The 16902-nt window shown below is 40.5% G+C and overlaps 1 protein-coding gene across 12 annotated transcripts in view; it reads left to right on the top strand.

Moving 5' to 3' along the window:
* CUX1 (cut like homeobox 1) overlaps window positions 1–16902 on the top strand; it is a 267949-nt gene that overhangs the window by 192288 nt on the left and 58759 nt on the right. For 2 of the 12 annotated variants that reach the window (XM_038165921.2, XM_038165920.2), the window contains exons 13-20: window positions 3479–3527; window positions 4542–4638; window positions 5727–6398; window positions 7367–7432; window positions 8795–8896; window positions 10919–11745; window positions 13183–13348; window positions 13987–14043. In XM_038165921.2, the coding sequence (XP_038021849.1) occupies window positions 3479–3527; window positions 4542–4638; window positions 5727–6398; window positions 7367–7432; window positions 8795–8896; window positions 10919–11745; window positions 13183–13348; window positions 13987–14043 (2036 nt within the window). The remainder of the gene's footprint in view (window positions 1–3478; window positions 3528–4541; window positions 4639–5726; window positions 6399–7366; window positions 7433–8794; window positions 8897–10918; window positions 11746–13182; window positions 13349–13986; window positions 14044–16902) is intronic. The other 10 variants (XM_072026162.1, XM_072026161.1, XM_038165924.2 and 7 more) reach the window with 9 other exon arrangements.

Genomic DNA, 16902 nt, shown 5'->3' with positions numbered 1-16902 from the left:
TGTTCTCTTGGACTTCCGTTTATTACTGGAACTAAAAAAAAAAAGTCCTGGATCTATGAAAATTCAGATGCTTTTGTTCTAGTTTTTAAATCCTTTGATTTGTGGGTAACATCTCTTACTGAGCGGCATGTGTTCAGAGGGACAGCTGGCTGGTTTGTAGGTGGCCTGGGGTTCATACACCATCTTGCTGGATGGGGCTGGAGGTTAAGGCCCTCCACAAGAGCCCTGAGGAAGACATGGTACAAAACCTAAAAGTACATCAGGTGATGGTCTGATCTGAAGTAAAACTACAAAAAGCCTATTGCTTTTAATCTATTAACCCATACACTGAATCCTACTGTGCCCTGAAACACTGACAAAAATGATCTGTTCATAACACACGTGCACCAAAAAAAATTTAAAAAAAAATCTTATCAGTAAAGAAGAGAATACATTTCTGAATCCTGAAATCCTGGGCACTGATTTCTGTTTTCCTTAATCCCCCCAGAGAAGTTAGAGGTATTCTAGAGTGAGGGATCTCAAGCATCAGACAAATTCTAACCTTGGAGGAACTTAACTGGGTCCACATCAAGATCTGGGGTGGAAGAACTCTTTGTGCTCTGCATTGGCTTTTGTGCCAAGTGGCTTTTAAATCTATTTTTGATATCTGAGAGCTCTGTGTGTCCTTTCGGTTCCCTCTTGAGTAACACAAGTGCTAGCCCTCCTGCCTTTGCAGTTGAGATCATAAAAACAGAAAGTTGAACTGTCCCAATACACTTTTTGCTTTAGAGTAAGATCTTTCAAGTTGTCTTAGATGTGCAGATTCAAGTGACAAGATCGTTCTTTTAAATAGCAGATAACTGATCTTGATGAGCAGCAGCCTGAGTTGAGATCTCATGGGCAAAGATATTCCCAGAATCCAAAGGAGAAACATTTTGCTTCCTCATATTCCTAAGAAAATACCTTTCATGAGACATTTGGAGAATCATTTTTGACATGTTTAAGTTTTACACGATTTGAAAAAATGAACCCGTTGTACTGAATATCCCTCCAAGGGCAATTCAAGATACCATCAACCTGGTTTTTAATATATTTTGGCTTCTAAGAGAAGGAAATTACCTGTGAAATTGCTAGTAAGCTATTTCAGGTAGCAAAGAAGCCACTTCAAACAGGCAGAGGTCACTAAGTTTCCAGCCGAGGTTTGAATGCGCATGCCTGGCTCAATGAAAAATGCAGCTGCTGCAAGGTTCAGGATCCTCTCTGGTCCCAGCTGGCAGCGAGTGCTGGGAACTGAAATCAGCTGGTAGAGCAGCCCCTGCGAGTGGTCGGGCACAACGGGAACAGGGCGTTAAAGCCCACCTGTTGGTGCTGAGAGCCCACTGCACGCACTAAATACGTCCAGGCTTACTTTGCACTCCAGACTGGTTCCAGTCTGGTGCAGAGGTCGGAGTGCATCATGCACACTCCTCTGGGAGCGTGCAGCTTCTGGTTTGCTTTCGCCCAGAAGGGAACACAGTTGGGGTGCTCCAGGACTGCTCAGCGTGGCCAGCCAAAGCACGGTAAGTGGGGAGAGCACTGGGAGATGTGCGGTGCGAGTGTGCTGCTGATGTGGACTGAAATGATAGAAACAACAGCAATTTCCCATGGAAAGCTTGCCACACGATGAATTACTGCTACAAGTTTATGTATTTCTTTAATTCAGATGGGTCTCCTTATTTGACCCTTGTGAGGACATAACGTTGCTACTTGTTGACCTCTCAGAGGCCACACTCAGCAGAGTCTGTGGGAGGAGGAAAATACTTGCTTACCCATGCCTGGGGTTTTCCCGGATGGGTCTCTGTATATTTTCTTCCCCAGCTCTGTAGCATCCTGGTAGACAGAACTGCGCCTCTGCAGAGGTGTCCCAAGAAACGCTTGCTTTCAGCAGGGATTAGCAGCCTGAATAAACATGTCTGTAATGTCAATATAAAGTCAGGAGCTGTAACAGCTTGAGCCATTAGTGCAAAGGCTCTCTCCTTGACTGGCATGACTCTTTCAATGGCAGGAAAGAGGCACTTTGGCACATAGGTGAGCTGTTGTGCCCGTGTAAAGCAGGGTCTCAACAGCAGTGCTTTCTGTGCATGTATGTTACACGGATGTAGCCCTACGGTGATTTTTTCTGGCAAGGAGTATCACCCAAAGATGCTGTATCATGAAGCTGATGGCCAGAATTTTGTCATTTTAATAATTACTATATTTGCAAGAATGCCTGTCAGAATTACTGCTGTATTCAGCAAGTAATGCACAGAGGCAAAATATACAAGGTTTCTGCCTCAGACTTTTTCTTTCTCGGATTTGCTGTGAGTTTGTGTGATGCTGAGTACATCGCTGAGACTCCTGATTGCCTGAGTGTCGCTTGATGGGACGTCTCATTCTGGATTAATACACAGACAGATTTATAGCGGTGCTGGAAGCCACATGGTCAGAGGCTATTAATTAATGAGCGCTGGTGCCTGGCTGACTCCTAGGGGCATCCAGAACTAGTTCATACATGCTAATACTGGCCTTCTGTTTTGCTTTTGACTCAGTTTCCACATTCGTTAGATGATTAAACATATTCTCCCTGCCTCACGAAGTTCCCGGTGCTTTATATGTGAAAAATGCTGTATAAACACTATCTGTATCTGTTTATGTATTTTTCTCCGACAAATGAATGTCGTCGTTGTACATTGAGAAGCTGAAGTCGTTTATTGCTTCAGTCTGAGGAACTTCACACCCTGCCTGCAGCAGGCCTACTTAAAAAAATTTATAAGACAAAGCACAGGAATAACTTTGTATTCTTGTAAGATTCTCATTTACAAGGCAACACTAACAGAAAGACTTTGAGGGGAGATGTACTTTGACTGCTCGGTATTTATGTAAAATATTGACAATAAGACTATCAGATTCTTCTCTTAATGTACTTATAAATATTTGGATCTTTCGTATGTCTTAAGAAATATTGTGCCATTGTGCCTTCCCTTTGCTATAGAGCTAGGAGGTTATTAAAATGAAAAACTGCCTTTTAGCCTGTAGTGTCTTGGTTGGGAAGATTATTTGCGCATATTTTCCTTGATATGTGAGCTGGTGTATATTATATAAAGTGCTGTAACTGTGGCGGTGATTCCCTTGTTTTGTTGCTTTGCTGCAACTTTTTCATTCCCTTCAAGCTTCACAGATAAATTGATATTGTTTCTGACAGCTTAAAATGTTATATCCTTATTAACCTTTAAATTTACGCTTTAAACTGGCCTTGTGGGATTGCATATGGAATGATTTAGATGACGCTTGAGAAAATTTTCTTATCCAATAACTAGTTTGAATAGTTATTCTGTATTCATTATCAGCTTGTGTTCCTGCAAGGAAAGTTGCTACCAGTTGTACTGTTGCTGGAGATTAGGAAATGATAATGTTAATGCTCATTGGTGGAGTTGTTTCGAAAAGAAGAAATAGAAAATAATTTCTTTTCTGCCTTCCACAGTATATTGAAATCCATGGAGTTTGCACCATCTGAAAGCTCTGGTGCGCAGGTACTGAATCTACTTTTGTTTTCTTAATTATTTCAGCAGTTCGGTGTATTAACAAAAATTCCTCTTACAATTTGTTCATGTTAGCATGGACAGTTTCTTGTTGATGTTGAGACATAACGGCTGATCATTGCTTTCCTGATCTTTTCTTATGTAAAAAGTTGAAGTGAACATTTTTTGCCTGCTAATTTCCTTTAAGTGGTCAAGGACAAAGAATGACGTTTCAGCTGATGCTGCAGTGGATAACTGTAATGCTGTGAAGTTGTCTTTTAAAGATATGAGTTGATATACAGCTAACCTGAAATGTGCATGCGTCTTGTAGTGACCAAGGATTTTAGCATTTTTAAATCTTTGTCAGCCTTGAAAGTAACGTTCACAAAAGAAAACAAGCCTTTGAGTATTGAGAAAGCAGGAAAAACCTCTGCTCATCCAGCAAGTTAATAATCTTACTGAAGTTTGAAATTTTTGAATTCCTGCTTCTGAAATCTGAATTGAATATCAATATACTGGGATTAATTCTCAATATGCTTTTTAATGATCAAGGGTTGGATGTTTAGTGGAAAGCAGATGGCAGGTTTCTGTGACTAATTTTATTTCTGAACAAACTGTTGATGCTGAAATACAGCATTTCAAGGAAATGCTTAAGTTGGGTCAGTTGACCTAGAAGAAATAATATCACTTTAACTCCTATTGTAATCAGATTAGAAGTCTACAGCTCTTAAATGGTGAAAGCATGCCAGTACCATTTTAAAGTAAGTAGGATTAAGAAATTGTTCCATTACACATTTCAAAATAATGCAGAATTGATGAGTGATTTACACTGAAAATGAAACAGTGCATCTTTACTGTAGCTCATGTCAGAGCACTGAGTGAGTCCTGCAAATATATGCATGGTGAATTCCCCAGCCGTGTACATAGCAGAGATGAGCACTTGTTCTCTTCTGAAATCCTTTTTTAGTGCCTGAGTGAGACTCTTAATTCTTTTAGAAACAAACCTCCCACTTTGATTTTCTTTAGGATTCATCTAAACCGCTGGAGGTGCTGCTGCTGGAGAAGAACCGCTCCTTGCAGTCTGAGAATGCCACGCTGCGTATCACTAATAGTGACCTGAGTGGTAGGTTGACACGATTTTCAGCTCTTCTGGTTTGTTTGCTGTCTTGTGAAGGGAGGGAGGGGTGAATGAGAGATGAGAGTGTGAGGTAATGCATGGCAGGGAGATTAACAGGCAACAAGAATGCTGAAGAGTGTTTGATTTCTGCAGTTTTATAGGCTGGATAGTAAAATAAAACTTGGAGACCTTGGAGACTCTTTAAAGGTTAGGAAAGAGAGGCATTACAAGATGTACCAAGTGGTAGCGTTTGAGGCTGTCTTCTGTTTTGGGAACAAATTCATCCGTGGCACCAGAAGTCTCTTCCCCCACGCACAATGTTATGCAAAATGTTTGCATGCAGAACACAATAATCTTCCTGTCTGATACACTTAGATATATTACCAGCAGGTCAGCTTGGAAAAACAAAATACTTTCTTTTTAGTGAAGTGTGTTTGCCGTTTAGCTTTCCTAATGTGGGCTTTTTACATTTTGTGTGCACATTTTTTAAATGGCAAGTCATGGAATTTCCAGATACTTGAATGCTTATGGTTTTTGCAGCTGGAAGAAAGTTAAAAGTTGCCACTGGCACTGGGATTACTGAATTCTGAAGCGTTTTATGACTTAAACTGAGTGATCTTGGTGCATCCACCTAATGGTGATTCCTTTATTCAAATTGGTTTGTTCCAAAATGTAAATGTTTGCTGCATTTGGGTTCAGTCAGGTCCAATGAGTAATGTCTTGAATGCGAGACATCAAAGGGACTTGCTGTCTGTAACTGCCTTTATTTTAAATGTATAACTGCACTTCATGTAATTGTTCTAGTTTTAATGTTTGTAAGGGGGATTCTCCAGGCTGCAACATACAAGAAAGGTGCAAACATGAAATGCATGTTGTTTGTTTTGGGGGCCTTGTTTGGCTTATTGAAATTTGAATTATGAAAAAAAAAATATGAAAACGAACCAAAACCAAAACAAAAACAAAAATCCCACCGCCACTTCATTGGCCCTTGTAAATCTGCACTTTTTCCCTTTGCGGGGCAAACTTTGCATTTTTTATCTTGGTTTTTCCCTCTTTAATCCCCCATAATGCATTATGTTTGACCTTCCTTGTAGGGTCAGCCAGGAGAAAAGGGAAAGACCAGCCTGAGAGTCAGCGTCCTGCAACCTTGCCGGCCTCCCCTCCTTCTCAGTTGCTCCGCAACGCGGGGGAGCAGGCTTCCAATACTAATGGTACACACCAGTTCTCACCAACGGGTTTAAGTCAAGACTTTTTCAGCTCATCCCTGGCAAGCCCCAGCTTACCCCTGGCCTCCACAGGAAAATTTGCACTAAACTCTCTCCTCCAGCGACAGCTAATGCAGTCCTTCTACTCCAAGGCAATGCAGGAAGCAGGAAGCACAAGCATGATTTTTTCAACAGGTCCTTACAGCACAAACTCCATCTCTTCCCAAAGTCCATTACAACAAAGTCCGGATGTAAATGGCATGGCCCCGTCTCCCAGCCAGTCAGAAAGTGCTGGGAGCATCTCCGAAGGCGAGGAGATAGACACAGCCGAAATTGCACGTCAGGTGAAAGAGCAGTTGATCAAGCACAATATTGGACAGCGGATATTTGGACATTATGTGTTGGGACTGTCGCAAGGGTCTGTGAGTGAGATACTAGCCCGGCCAAAGCCATGGAATAAACTGACTGTGAGAGGCAAGGAGCCATTTCATAAGATGAAGCAGTTCCTCTCGGACGAGCAGAACATCTTGGCTCTTCGCAGCATCCAGGGTAGACAAAGAGGTAAGCGCTCGCCAGCCGAGGGTCTTGCCACGTTTTCCTATTAGTTACAAGTGTAAAATATTGAAAGTTTCCATGTTTGAGGCCGTTTGTGCATTGATACTGTCTTCGCCTCAATCAGACAAAAGGTGCAGAAAGTAGACCTTTCTAACACTGCTTTTCAGCACTCGTGCAGGTTAGTATCTTTGCTGATGCTGTAGTTAGCCACTGGCTTGTACTTGTCAGCCAAGGAACAGGGACGTTTACATCCCTTACTTCAAAACACTGAGTAAAAAGGGTCAGTAGCTGCTATGGGTATCAGCCATCAGAAATACTTGGCGATTTTTATTTGGGGTTGTTTATTGAGACCACATTTTTGTTGTGTCTTGTGTGATTTTTTCCCCAAAGTGTTTTGACAAAGTATCGTAGGTGATACGTGAGATGACTAATTAAAAACCAGTCCTAATTTAAAGCAGCTTTGCATATTTAGGGTCGTGATTTTAAGAAATAACATATGCATTTCGTTTTGATTCATCTTAAATGAAGACTGAGATTTACATTTAGAGAAGCTGAAAAGTAAGTTGTTTACAGTCTAGAAATATTGGAAAGGACAGGCAGGATTTGTCTAGATTTTGTTTAATTGAAAGTGAACACTGTTAGATTTATAATCTGTTCTTCCTTTTGATGATTGTACTTGAGGGGATTATCTGCCCATCTTTAACCTCTTCATTTTTGGTATCTCTAGACATTTATTTATATCTGTCTAATCTCCTTTCCGAACGTAGCTGTAATCTTTATTAACAAATCAGCCAGCCTTGCTTCTTCCAAAGTAGCCAGCTCCTCCAGCTCTCAGACAAAGACTCGAGGGTTTGAGGAACGCTTGAACCCTCGTCTCTAGAGACAGGCTGCTATCTTCTCATGTCACACAGCCCATGATGTCAGAGCAACCATCCCCTGATTGTTTTGTTCTTACCAAACTTGTTTTTCAACAGAGAATCCAGGCCAGAACCTGAACAGACTATTTCAGGAAGTACCGAAACGAAGAAATGGGTCTGAAGGTACGTCACAGGCAGGTGTTTTTCTTTGCAGTCAATACATAGGAAGTGGAGTGTGCTTTAGCTGTGTGTTTCCTTAAAACTGTGCAGTTTGATTCTGGCCTGGAATCTGATAGAAAAACAGACAGTAAGTATAAAACAAACCATGGGTTAGACCAACACTTTGCTTTTTCTAATTCTGCTGCTGCTGTACTAACTTAACCCTGTTTGGATACTTTTTCCACTCCTATCCTCAGTAGATATGCAGATAAAGAGAATTAAGTGATAGAAGTGGCTTTATAAAGTCATTGCATCTACTGAAATGCTCTCTTTGCTGTTACTATGATTTTAGAGCAAGAAAGCTGCACAATTACGTGTAATCCAATATCAGTTGCGTACTGCTTCTGCTCTAGATTTTACTTTTCTCCTCATGGGGCTTATGTTGACAAATACACTTTAATAAGCTGTTAAATTAGCGTGATGCTTTCTGCAGTATGGTGTATGGAAAAGACTGAACAAAAAGATAAGGGAACATCAGATCAATAAGTTGTCATTAAACAGGAACTGTGAACATATTAGTTGCAGAATTTTTCTTTTAGCAAAAACAAAAACAGCTACCCCAGAACTCTGTAGTTACTTTGATTCCAGTCAGAAATTACACAGCTCACTTACAAATGATAATCTCTTAATGAGCAATGCGATAGCTTTCACAGTCACAGGAATTTTCCCTCTGTTCTCTCCCCTTACTGGTTATAACAAAAACCAACGAAAAAAAAAAACAAACAAGTAATAGTTCTTAGCTGGAGAGTACGTCAAATCGTATCAGTCCTTAAATGATTGTTTCTCTTAATGCATAAAACTTAAGAAAGGCAAAAAATGTTTTTGACTTCCTGCATCTAGTCATTTTTTTAATCTGTTTGGGGCTGAATGTGTACTCATCCTAGTTTGCCTAGTAGCTGATGCAATTTTTAAGGATGACTTCTGGTCTTAAATTTTTATCTTTGTTCCTTTCCCCTCGCGTTCTTTTCCCTTCTGTTTCCTCTCCCCCTCCAAAAAAAAAAAAAAAGGAAAAAAAGAAAAAAAATGTCCTGTGTGTGTTATACTAGAAAAGGAATGTATGAGCATGTGGTTCTTCCTCTGGTGATGTCAGTGCTGTCATCATTCAGTGCAGCTAGAGGACAGGCTTTAATGCAACGAGGATATTTTTCTTTTATTGTGTCATTAAGGATGTTCTTGGTGTTGTAGATGTTGGTAAAGGTTCTATATAAACTATTGTCAGGTTATGCTATCATTGTATCAATATATATACACTGTATGTCTTTGTATTAAAAACAAACAAGCAAATAGAAGCTTTCCAAGTGTCATTAGTTTTGTTTTCCTCTTCAGGTAATATAACCACACGAATCCGAACCACAGAGACTGGCTCTGATGAAGCCATCAAATCCATTCTTGAACAAGCCAAAAGGGAGCTGCAAGTACAGAAAACAGGTACGGCCTCATTTCGTCTCTTGCTACTTTTACTTCAGAATTTAATTAAAACAATTACCATGAGCTTTCTGGTCAGTTAATTATATTCTTAAAACCTTGAATGTAGGTTTGAAGAGCTTTTTTTTTATTATTTATTCAGTGGAGTGGTTTCTGTCTGTAATGCAGCCCAGGATAAGTTAATACACATCACTGCTTGACGGGGTCTTTGTTCAGTGCTCTCCAATTCAAGCCCCAGGGACACAACTGCGTGGGAGAGGGAACTGAGTGGATTTGCCTGAGTGAAGGTCACAATCCAGCCAGCAATTACTAGTACCACAGTACCATCTTACTGTGGACATTGTGTACTAAAATTAGAACATAGGCAAACTCAGACATGACTTCGGTTACAGAATGTAAGGATATAGGGTTTTTTTCAGGGAGTGAGCTGGCTAATCCAAAAAGCATTTCCTTTTCCAAAAATTTCATTAATGTTTAACATCTTAGCCTGAGATAAGTTTAATTTCTCATTGTAAGCTGTCATGTAGTTAACATTTCTGTCTACTCCACGGCCCTCCCAACTTTGAAAGAGTTTCCAGTACATTTAGAGGGCTGATATTGAAGTAGGGAGTACTTTGCAATACTTCTGTTTCGTTTTTTAAAATAAAAACTGATTTACAGTTTTGGATAGTCATCTTTGAAATGAAAACTACGCTAATCTCATGGCAAAATATTAAAGACCAGTTAATATATGATCTAAATAAATAAGTTTATAGTGGCGATGATTACATAGAGAAAAATGTGGGCTGTGTGCAGGAAACTGCAAGCACATTGTTCAGTAGCATGTTTTATCTAAGAGTGTTGGACTTCCTTTCAAATACTAACTCAGCCTCAAAACTCCCTATGAAACCAGTAGATAAAACAGAAGAGATGGTCTCACCATCTTTTCCCATTTCTTAGTTTTTCACGTACCTTATAGTGTGTGACAGGAAGGAGTATAGGGAGACAAATCGGGAAATGTATTCAGGTGAGGTGTATCAGTAGAATAATACGCAGATTGTTTCAAATCTTACTTCATTTTGAGGTCACTTCTTGCAGTGTATAGGTTCCCTGCCACTCCCTAGTGCTTCACTTTTCCCAGTCTTTGTAGAGCAGCTTTCAGAGGATCTGGTTTTCAAGCACCGGGGTCCTCAGTGAAAGCTAAGTTAAATGGAAACAGATGCCATTGCAAAAAAACCCTTCTTACTCTGCAGAGATAGGTGTACACCCATGTTACAGTCTCTGCTCATCTCCTGAATGCTGCAGAACAGCCACATGGGTGCTGGGTTCACCACTGAGATACCTCAGTCAGGTGCAGTCTCTCCTGAAATGGGGCAGAGAGTGATGGCTGGGAGTCATCCTGGTTTCTGTAGAGCTGTTTATTTCAATGATTGGAACCACGGAACAAGAAAACAGGAAGCAGGAGCACATTTGGCTTGTCAAATTAAATAACGAAGCCTTTTACTAAACTTCTTGCTTTGTTGTAATTTGTGCGCTTTATTTTTGGAGTTAAAAGGACTCACCTTATTTATATTGTAAGTGGGTATTAATAGTCTGTCCAGGTGGATGCAGCTGTGTTCAGTGTGTGCGTTACGATTCATTTGTGGAGATAAAAGTGAAAGGTTAAATAACTTTGTAAATAGAACTATAAAATGTTATTGACCACTTGGGGGTGAGGGAGGAAGAGTTGAAGGCTTGATTTTCAAAGGCATTTATTTGAAAATTTTTACAATGGTGGAAAACTTGCAAGTAGTAACAGACTTGTGCAGCTGAGTCAGTGTGTGCAAACTTCCAGCACTTTGGCAACGATAAAAATTTTCCAGTGAAGAACTTTGGAAATCTTACCTTATTTTGAAAAGTGAGAATCTTTGCTTAGTTGAAAACTCCTCCCTCCCATCCAGAAATGTATTGCAGCCCGTTTTCTTGCAGGGAAATATTTACAGTAGCGCATGTTGAATATAAAGCATATTCCTCTGTTGCATTTAGTCTTTTGGTTGTTTTTCATAGCTGAGCCGGCTCAGCCGCCTTCTGCATCTAGCAGTGGCAATTCTGATGATGCTATTCGATCCATTCTGCAACAAGCCCGACGCGAAATGGAGGCACAGCAGGCTGCCCTTGAACCTGCCTTAAAAACAACACCTTTATCTCAAGCTGACATTTCTATCCTGTCCCCCAAACTAGTATCTACACCTGCAATGTCTTCGGTTTCCAGCTATTCTCCTTTGGCCATATCCCTGAAGAAACATTCATCTGTCACTGATTCCAGTATCTCTGCATTGCAGAACCTCTCTGGGCTCAAAAAGGAGCCTCAGGAGGCACCTGTTTTAGAGCTTCATGGAATAAGTGATTCTGCCCAGGGTATGTTGAGGCATGTTAAAAATGAGTTGGGACGTGGTGGTGTTTGGAAGGACCATTGGTGGAATACTGTGCAGCATGAGAGAAGAAATGCAGCTCTTCCCGAAGATATAAAAGTTGAGGAAGCCAGTGGTGGAAAAGAAAAGGTCAGCAATCAGACTAGGCCAGATCGTAGCCAGCTCCAAGGACCATCTTCTTCAGAGTATTGGAAAGAGTGGCCAAACGCTGAATCTCCGTACTCGCAGAGTTCTGAATTGAGCATGACTGGGGCGAGTCGCAGTGAGACGCCACAAAATAGCCCCCTCCCTTCATCCCCTATCGTGTCCTTGTCAAAGCCATCCAAACCTTCAGTTCCTCCACTGACACCTGAGCAGTATGAGATTTATATGTACCAGGAAGTGGATACAATAGAACTAACGCGTCAGGTCAAAGAAAAGCTAGCAAAGAATGGCATCTGCCAAAGGATCTTTGGGGAAAAGGTAAAGAATTGGTTCTCTCTTGTTACCCCAGTGTTTTGTATGTGCATTATGCTCCTCGCATCGGTACAGAGCTCAGTTTAACACAGCCATGCATACGGAAGGGGTGTGCCACATGTGTCTTACGAAAAAATGTTTTTGCTTAGCATGTTAAAAACTTTAAAAATATGCTCACAAAGGAAAGAATTAGTTCCCTTGTATTTCATGAATTGCATAGATTTTACATAAAGACTGGCTTCAGTTGCTTGCAATTAGAAATGGGGCCCCCGAGTTCAGAAACACTGAAAGCTGAAGCAAACATTATTGAGACTCAGTATTTCATGCTTAATGTAATGAATTCATGGAATATTTGAGTAATACCATTGTCGTGACTGGAGAGTCTTAAATTTGTTTTGAGTGAAGATTATGGACATGAGAGCATTTTTCCTTTTTTTTTTTAATATTTGGAAAAGTGCACAAGGGTATTTGAACAAACACAAGGAAAATCCCCTGCATCTCCTTAGTCTTAAGTCAAGAGTTCACAGTCCTTTCTTATACCTGGTGCTCCATATCTCAGTGTGCTTTCAGACCTTTTTAAGCAGTTTTTGATTACAGACACGCAATGTGTGATTAGGTCTCGCATGCTGGGCTCTGAGCACGTGGGAGTTGGGGGGTCCCCGACCACCAGAAAGCACCTTCCAGGCTGCGAGGAGTGCTGGACATCTGGTGTTTCTTCTTCCCATAAAGAACTGAATCAATCTAATAGCATAATAGGAGCTGGCATCGCACTATTACCTTTTCAGTAAAACATAAAATGAAAAGCCTGACCTCTCGGGGTCATTAAGGATCCCGTGGCACCTTTCATTAAGTATGAATTTTAACCCCTGCACCTGTGCTGAATTCCAGCAAGTCACTGGGCTCTGCTCGTCTGAAATCCCCCTTTGCTGCAGTAAGCTGTGCTCCGAAATGTTTACTTCCATGGAGCAGCTGCTGCTACAGGTGAAAGCACACCTCGTTACAGTTCATACCAAAAACAAATCAACCAAATGAAGGCCTAGTCTCAGAAGTCCCAATTATTTTTGTTTGAGAACAAAATACATGACAATCATGTCCTGTTTTATCTCCTTCTGTGAGCTGGTATGCTGTGTTTTTCCTGTTAGGATCGATGAAACTGTTTGACACTAAATATGGAAAGCATGCAAATCTCGAGCCATCCGTTTGCTGTTTGTACTGCCACTCCATTCCTGCAGGGAAAAAAAAAAAAAAAAAAAAAAAAAACAACTCTCCAGAACAACTATGGCAGGAGAAAAGCATTTCAATCCCCGTACATATATCTGTCATTTTGAAGTTTTGCTAATTGACTCGAGCAATGTAGCAGTAGAGGAAGCCGAAGTGACTTAAATTACCCCCTTAAATTACCCCAAATGTGTTAACGTGCCATTCTTGGTTGCTTCACTTCAGGTATTGGGGCTGTCCCAAGGAAGTGTCAGTGACATGCTCTCCAGGCCAAAGCCATGGAGTAAATTGACACAAAAAGGCCGAGAACCATTTATTCGTATGCAGCTCTGGTTGAATGGTGAGCTGGGACAGTGTGTCCTGCCTGCACAAGGGCAGCAACAAGGACAAGGTAATTAAAATTCCACTATGTTGTTTGAGTTGAGGAGGAGGAGGAGATCTTTTTAAAGTTGCAGTAAGCAGGACTTCCACCCCGCGGCAGCCCAGGCGCTGGTGGAAGGGGAAGCGTCCCGCCTCGCATCCCCGCCGGTTCCTAGGGGGACTGGCTGGGAATGTTTACACAAGAAGCGCTCGTTTATGTGCAATTGATAAGCAGCCGTTATCGAGTTCCTAATGAGGGTGATAATATTTAGGCATGAATCCGATAAGTAATTCCAAAAAAAAATTGGCCGAAAAGCTGGAAAATGTTGTGTGCTGTTTTCTAGGGTTGCATAGGGGATTTTGATATTGTTCCTAGGAGAATATCGATTGCTTTCTCAGGAGGCGAGCTAGAACTCAGCTGTAAAGGGGGAATGCTGTGTTGCAATTATGCTTTTATTGTGGCTCTCTCTTATCCTAATACCCATTGATACAGAAAGGCCAGACTAGAGTTTGACCTCGGTTGTACCCTTATAATGCCACTGACTTAAATGAGCAGTGTGCCCTTGCTGAGATCAGCGGTTTGCTATTTGTTGAGCCTGCTTACTGTTTAGTTTGTGGTTTGGCATCTCCTTTTATTGTTCCCTGATTTTCCTCTCCTCTCTTATCTAGTCCTTCACTCTGTGACATCATTACAGGATTCCCTACAGCAGGGATGTGCAAGCTCAGGTAATCAGCTGGTTTCAATGATTTGCTCTGAAATAATTCTCTGTGCTTTTGTTACATTTCTTTTGCTTTGATGCTGAGAGGTTTCTCTTGTTTTGTTGTATCATACAGGAGACCCTTCAGGTTTTTTTTATTAACACAGTTAATTCCTCCTTCTCTCCTTGTTGCTATGGCAGATGTAGGGAGTACACATATTTAGCTGCATACATTAGGTAAAGAGACTCTGTCTGATCTTAGAGATCCTTGGCTCTGTAGGGTTGTTGTGTTTTTTTTACCATAGTTCAGCTTATCAACTTGACATGTGACAATGGCTGTAAAACAAGCCTTTCGTTTGTAATGTGATCTACGTACTCCAGCTGCCTTATTCACTGGCATATTTTTCCACTTTCATTTGCACAAAATCTGCTTTGTTAATTTGAAGGTGGGGAAAAGACCATGTTATGTGTTTCTGTTTCAAGCTTCGTTAAATATTCCAAGCCGACCTTTTTCCTCCCTCCCCTTTCCATTTGCAAAAAAAAAAAAAGCAGATGCAGCAAAGATGAGTGTCAATGAGAAGTGAATTGCTCAAGGTTTTCTGAAGATGGCCACAGTATAGGAAGGAGCAGAACAGCTGTGTTCCTGCTGTTAGATACCAAACTCTACCCACACAGACTTTTTACCAATGATATGCTTAACTGATGTAAAACACTCCGGCTCTTTTCTACCCTAGAAAAATACTTGCGCCCCGCTCTGTACTTGCAGCTAGTATTTGAGAGTGATTGCCTTTCAGGATACAGAGCAGGATGGGGTATGTTCTTCTACCTTCCTGCCATTCTGAAACACTCTCCTCAAGTTTGTTAGCTTTATTCTGACTGTCTCAACTGAACTGTTTTTCCGCACTGCTGGGAAACTATTTTGCATTCTAAAAGATTTTACTAGAAGAAAATCCGTGATGAAATTCAATCCACGTTTTTCCTAAGAAGAACAGTGGGAAATAAATAGATAAAAGCAAAAAATGCCCCTGGTGAAACAAGCCATAAAAACAAAACCGAAATGGGAAATATTATTTGCAATCATAGAGCTATTGTTACTTATAGGCGAGCATTTAGCAAACATGGAAATTTCCTGTGACATTTTATACGCTGCTGTTCATTAAGAGTGTGCCATTGACTACTTTTTGTAGCATCAATACTATGCAAGAGTAACTGTTATAGTTATAAATGCCTAAGACAGCATGGAAAATATGAGTAATTAATTATAGCCACTTTAAGAGGAATTTGAAATCAGAGGAGCTGGGAAAAGGCTGCATTGTTATTGCTAATCATCATATTTATGACTAACTGTAATTATAAAAGATTGAAAGACAAGCCCATAGCATTAAAATTCGACCACCTTAGGGATTCCCGTGAGGATCACTGGTAGCTGAAAGTGATTTCCTTCAGGAAGTTGGGTTTTGCTGCCGTGATATTTTGCTCCACTCCCACACTCCCAGCCTCGTTTGTCAGCTCCTGCCCTTGAGCTAATATTGTGTGACGCGACATGTTCCTATCAGCTAATAAAATCATATTATTGATGATCGCTGTCCTTCTTTCCTTAAAGCAAACTTACAAATGAGAAAATGGGTTCGTGCCCTTTTCTTCCTCTTTCCTGATGATTAGAAACAAAATTGTTTTACAAGGCGTTCTTTTCTCGGCACCTCTCTCCGGATGGAGGAATAAGGAGGGTTGTGACACCACGCAGAACAAAAGAGCAAAACCAAGATATTTGAATGAGGAAGGGCAGTTTGGTAATTTTCTTTTATTAGCAGCTGTTCTGTAATTAAAAGCGCAGCAAACAGTTTGGAAAAGGGTAAAAATAATTATGCATTTGTGAAAGATCCTCTACTGCAGGGCAGAAAAAAAAAAGAAAAAGCTCCTATTCTCTGGTCTTCTGAGACATTTCCCAGGAAAATATAGGCAGAAAAGGTTGCATACTTGTAATTTTAAAATAGAAATTAACCAGACCAATTTTAAAATGAGAAAAGGTCTGAAGCCTTTTCTACGTAATATAATTGGCTCAGAACTTGTTGAATGCATGAAGGGAAAGAAGTGAAATTAAACTAATACATTCAGTGGCTCCTGAGTGCTTTGCCAAGAAGGTCTTCAGTGTACAGAGTGTCAACATGCATAGTAACGTCTCAAACTTTTATTAGCCGTGAGTATTTTCATTACTGTTTGGCACTATTATACCAAACTAGCAAGATTTTCTGGATTTCTGACCCAGTTAGTTATGCTTCCAGATCATAAGGTTTTGATTAGCACCTCATTCATGAAAATCTGTTCTTTTGTCCAGTAGTTTTCCACTGCCACACGTGGACAGATGGACCCATCAGCCTTTTATATGTAAGGATGAATGGATAAGATGGATAAACATCATATATATGTATATATATATATATGTATATATATAAATTGGAGATTGCAAAGAGAAGCCTGGCTCATTTTTCTTCTTTTCAAGCAGTATTTATGACTTTTTGAAAAACACAGCCTGTACCGAAATTACAACTAGGTACATACCTGTATTTTGTGGCTGTGACCTTGGCCAAGGCTCTGGCGATTACAAGAATTTTGTGCAAGTTCCAGTGAACGTGTTTTACACAAAAATGGTGTCTGTACCCTAGGTGGTCAAAAATAGTATCGCTGTGCCTTTTCTAACATTTTTTCTGTGTATTTCTTTCCACCTAAATGCTCTAATGCCCTTGGGTAAATCTGCCTTTTTAATGATTTATGTGTCAAAAGCATGGACCAAATCACATGGAAAAAAAAGTTGAATTAGTGTCACCCAAGTGCATCAGCATTTTTTCATGATGAATTTGGCCCTTATTTAGTTGCATTACTGATGATC

The sequence above is a fragment of the Anas platyrhynchos genome, chromosome 20 (assembly GCF_047663525.1).
Source record: "Anas platyrhynchos isolate ZD024472 breed Pekin duck chromosome 20, IASCAAS_PekinDuck_T2T, whole genome shotgun sequence".
Classification (NCBI taxonomy): Eukaryota; Metazoa; Chordata; class Aves; order Anseriformes; family Anatidae; genus Anas; species Anas platyrhynchos.
The sequence above is the reverse complement of the archived record's forward strand: the minus strand, read 5'-3'. Positions and strand labels throughout refer to the sequence as shown.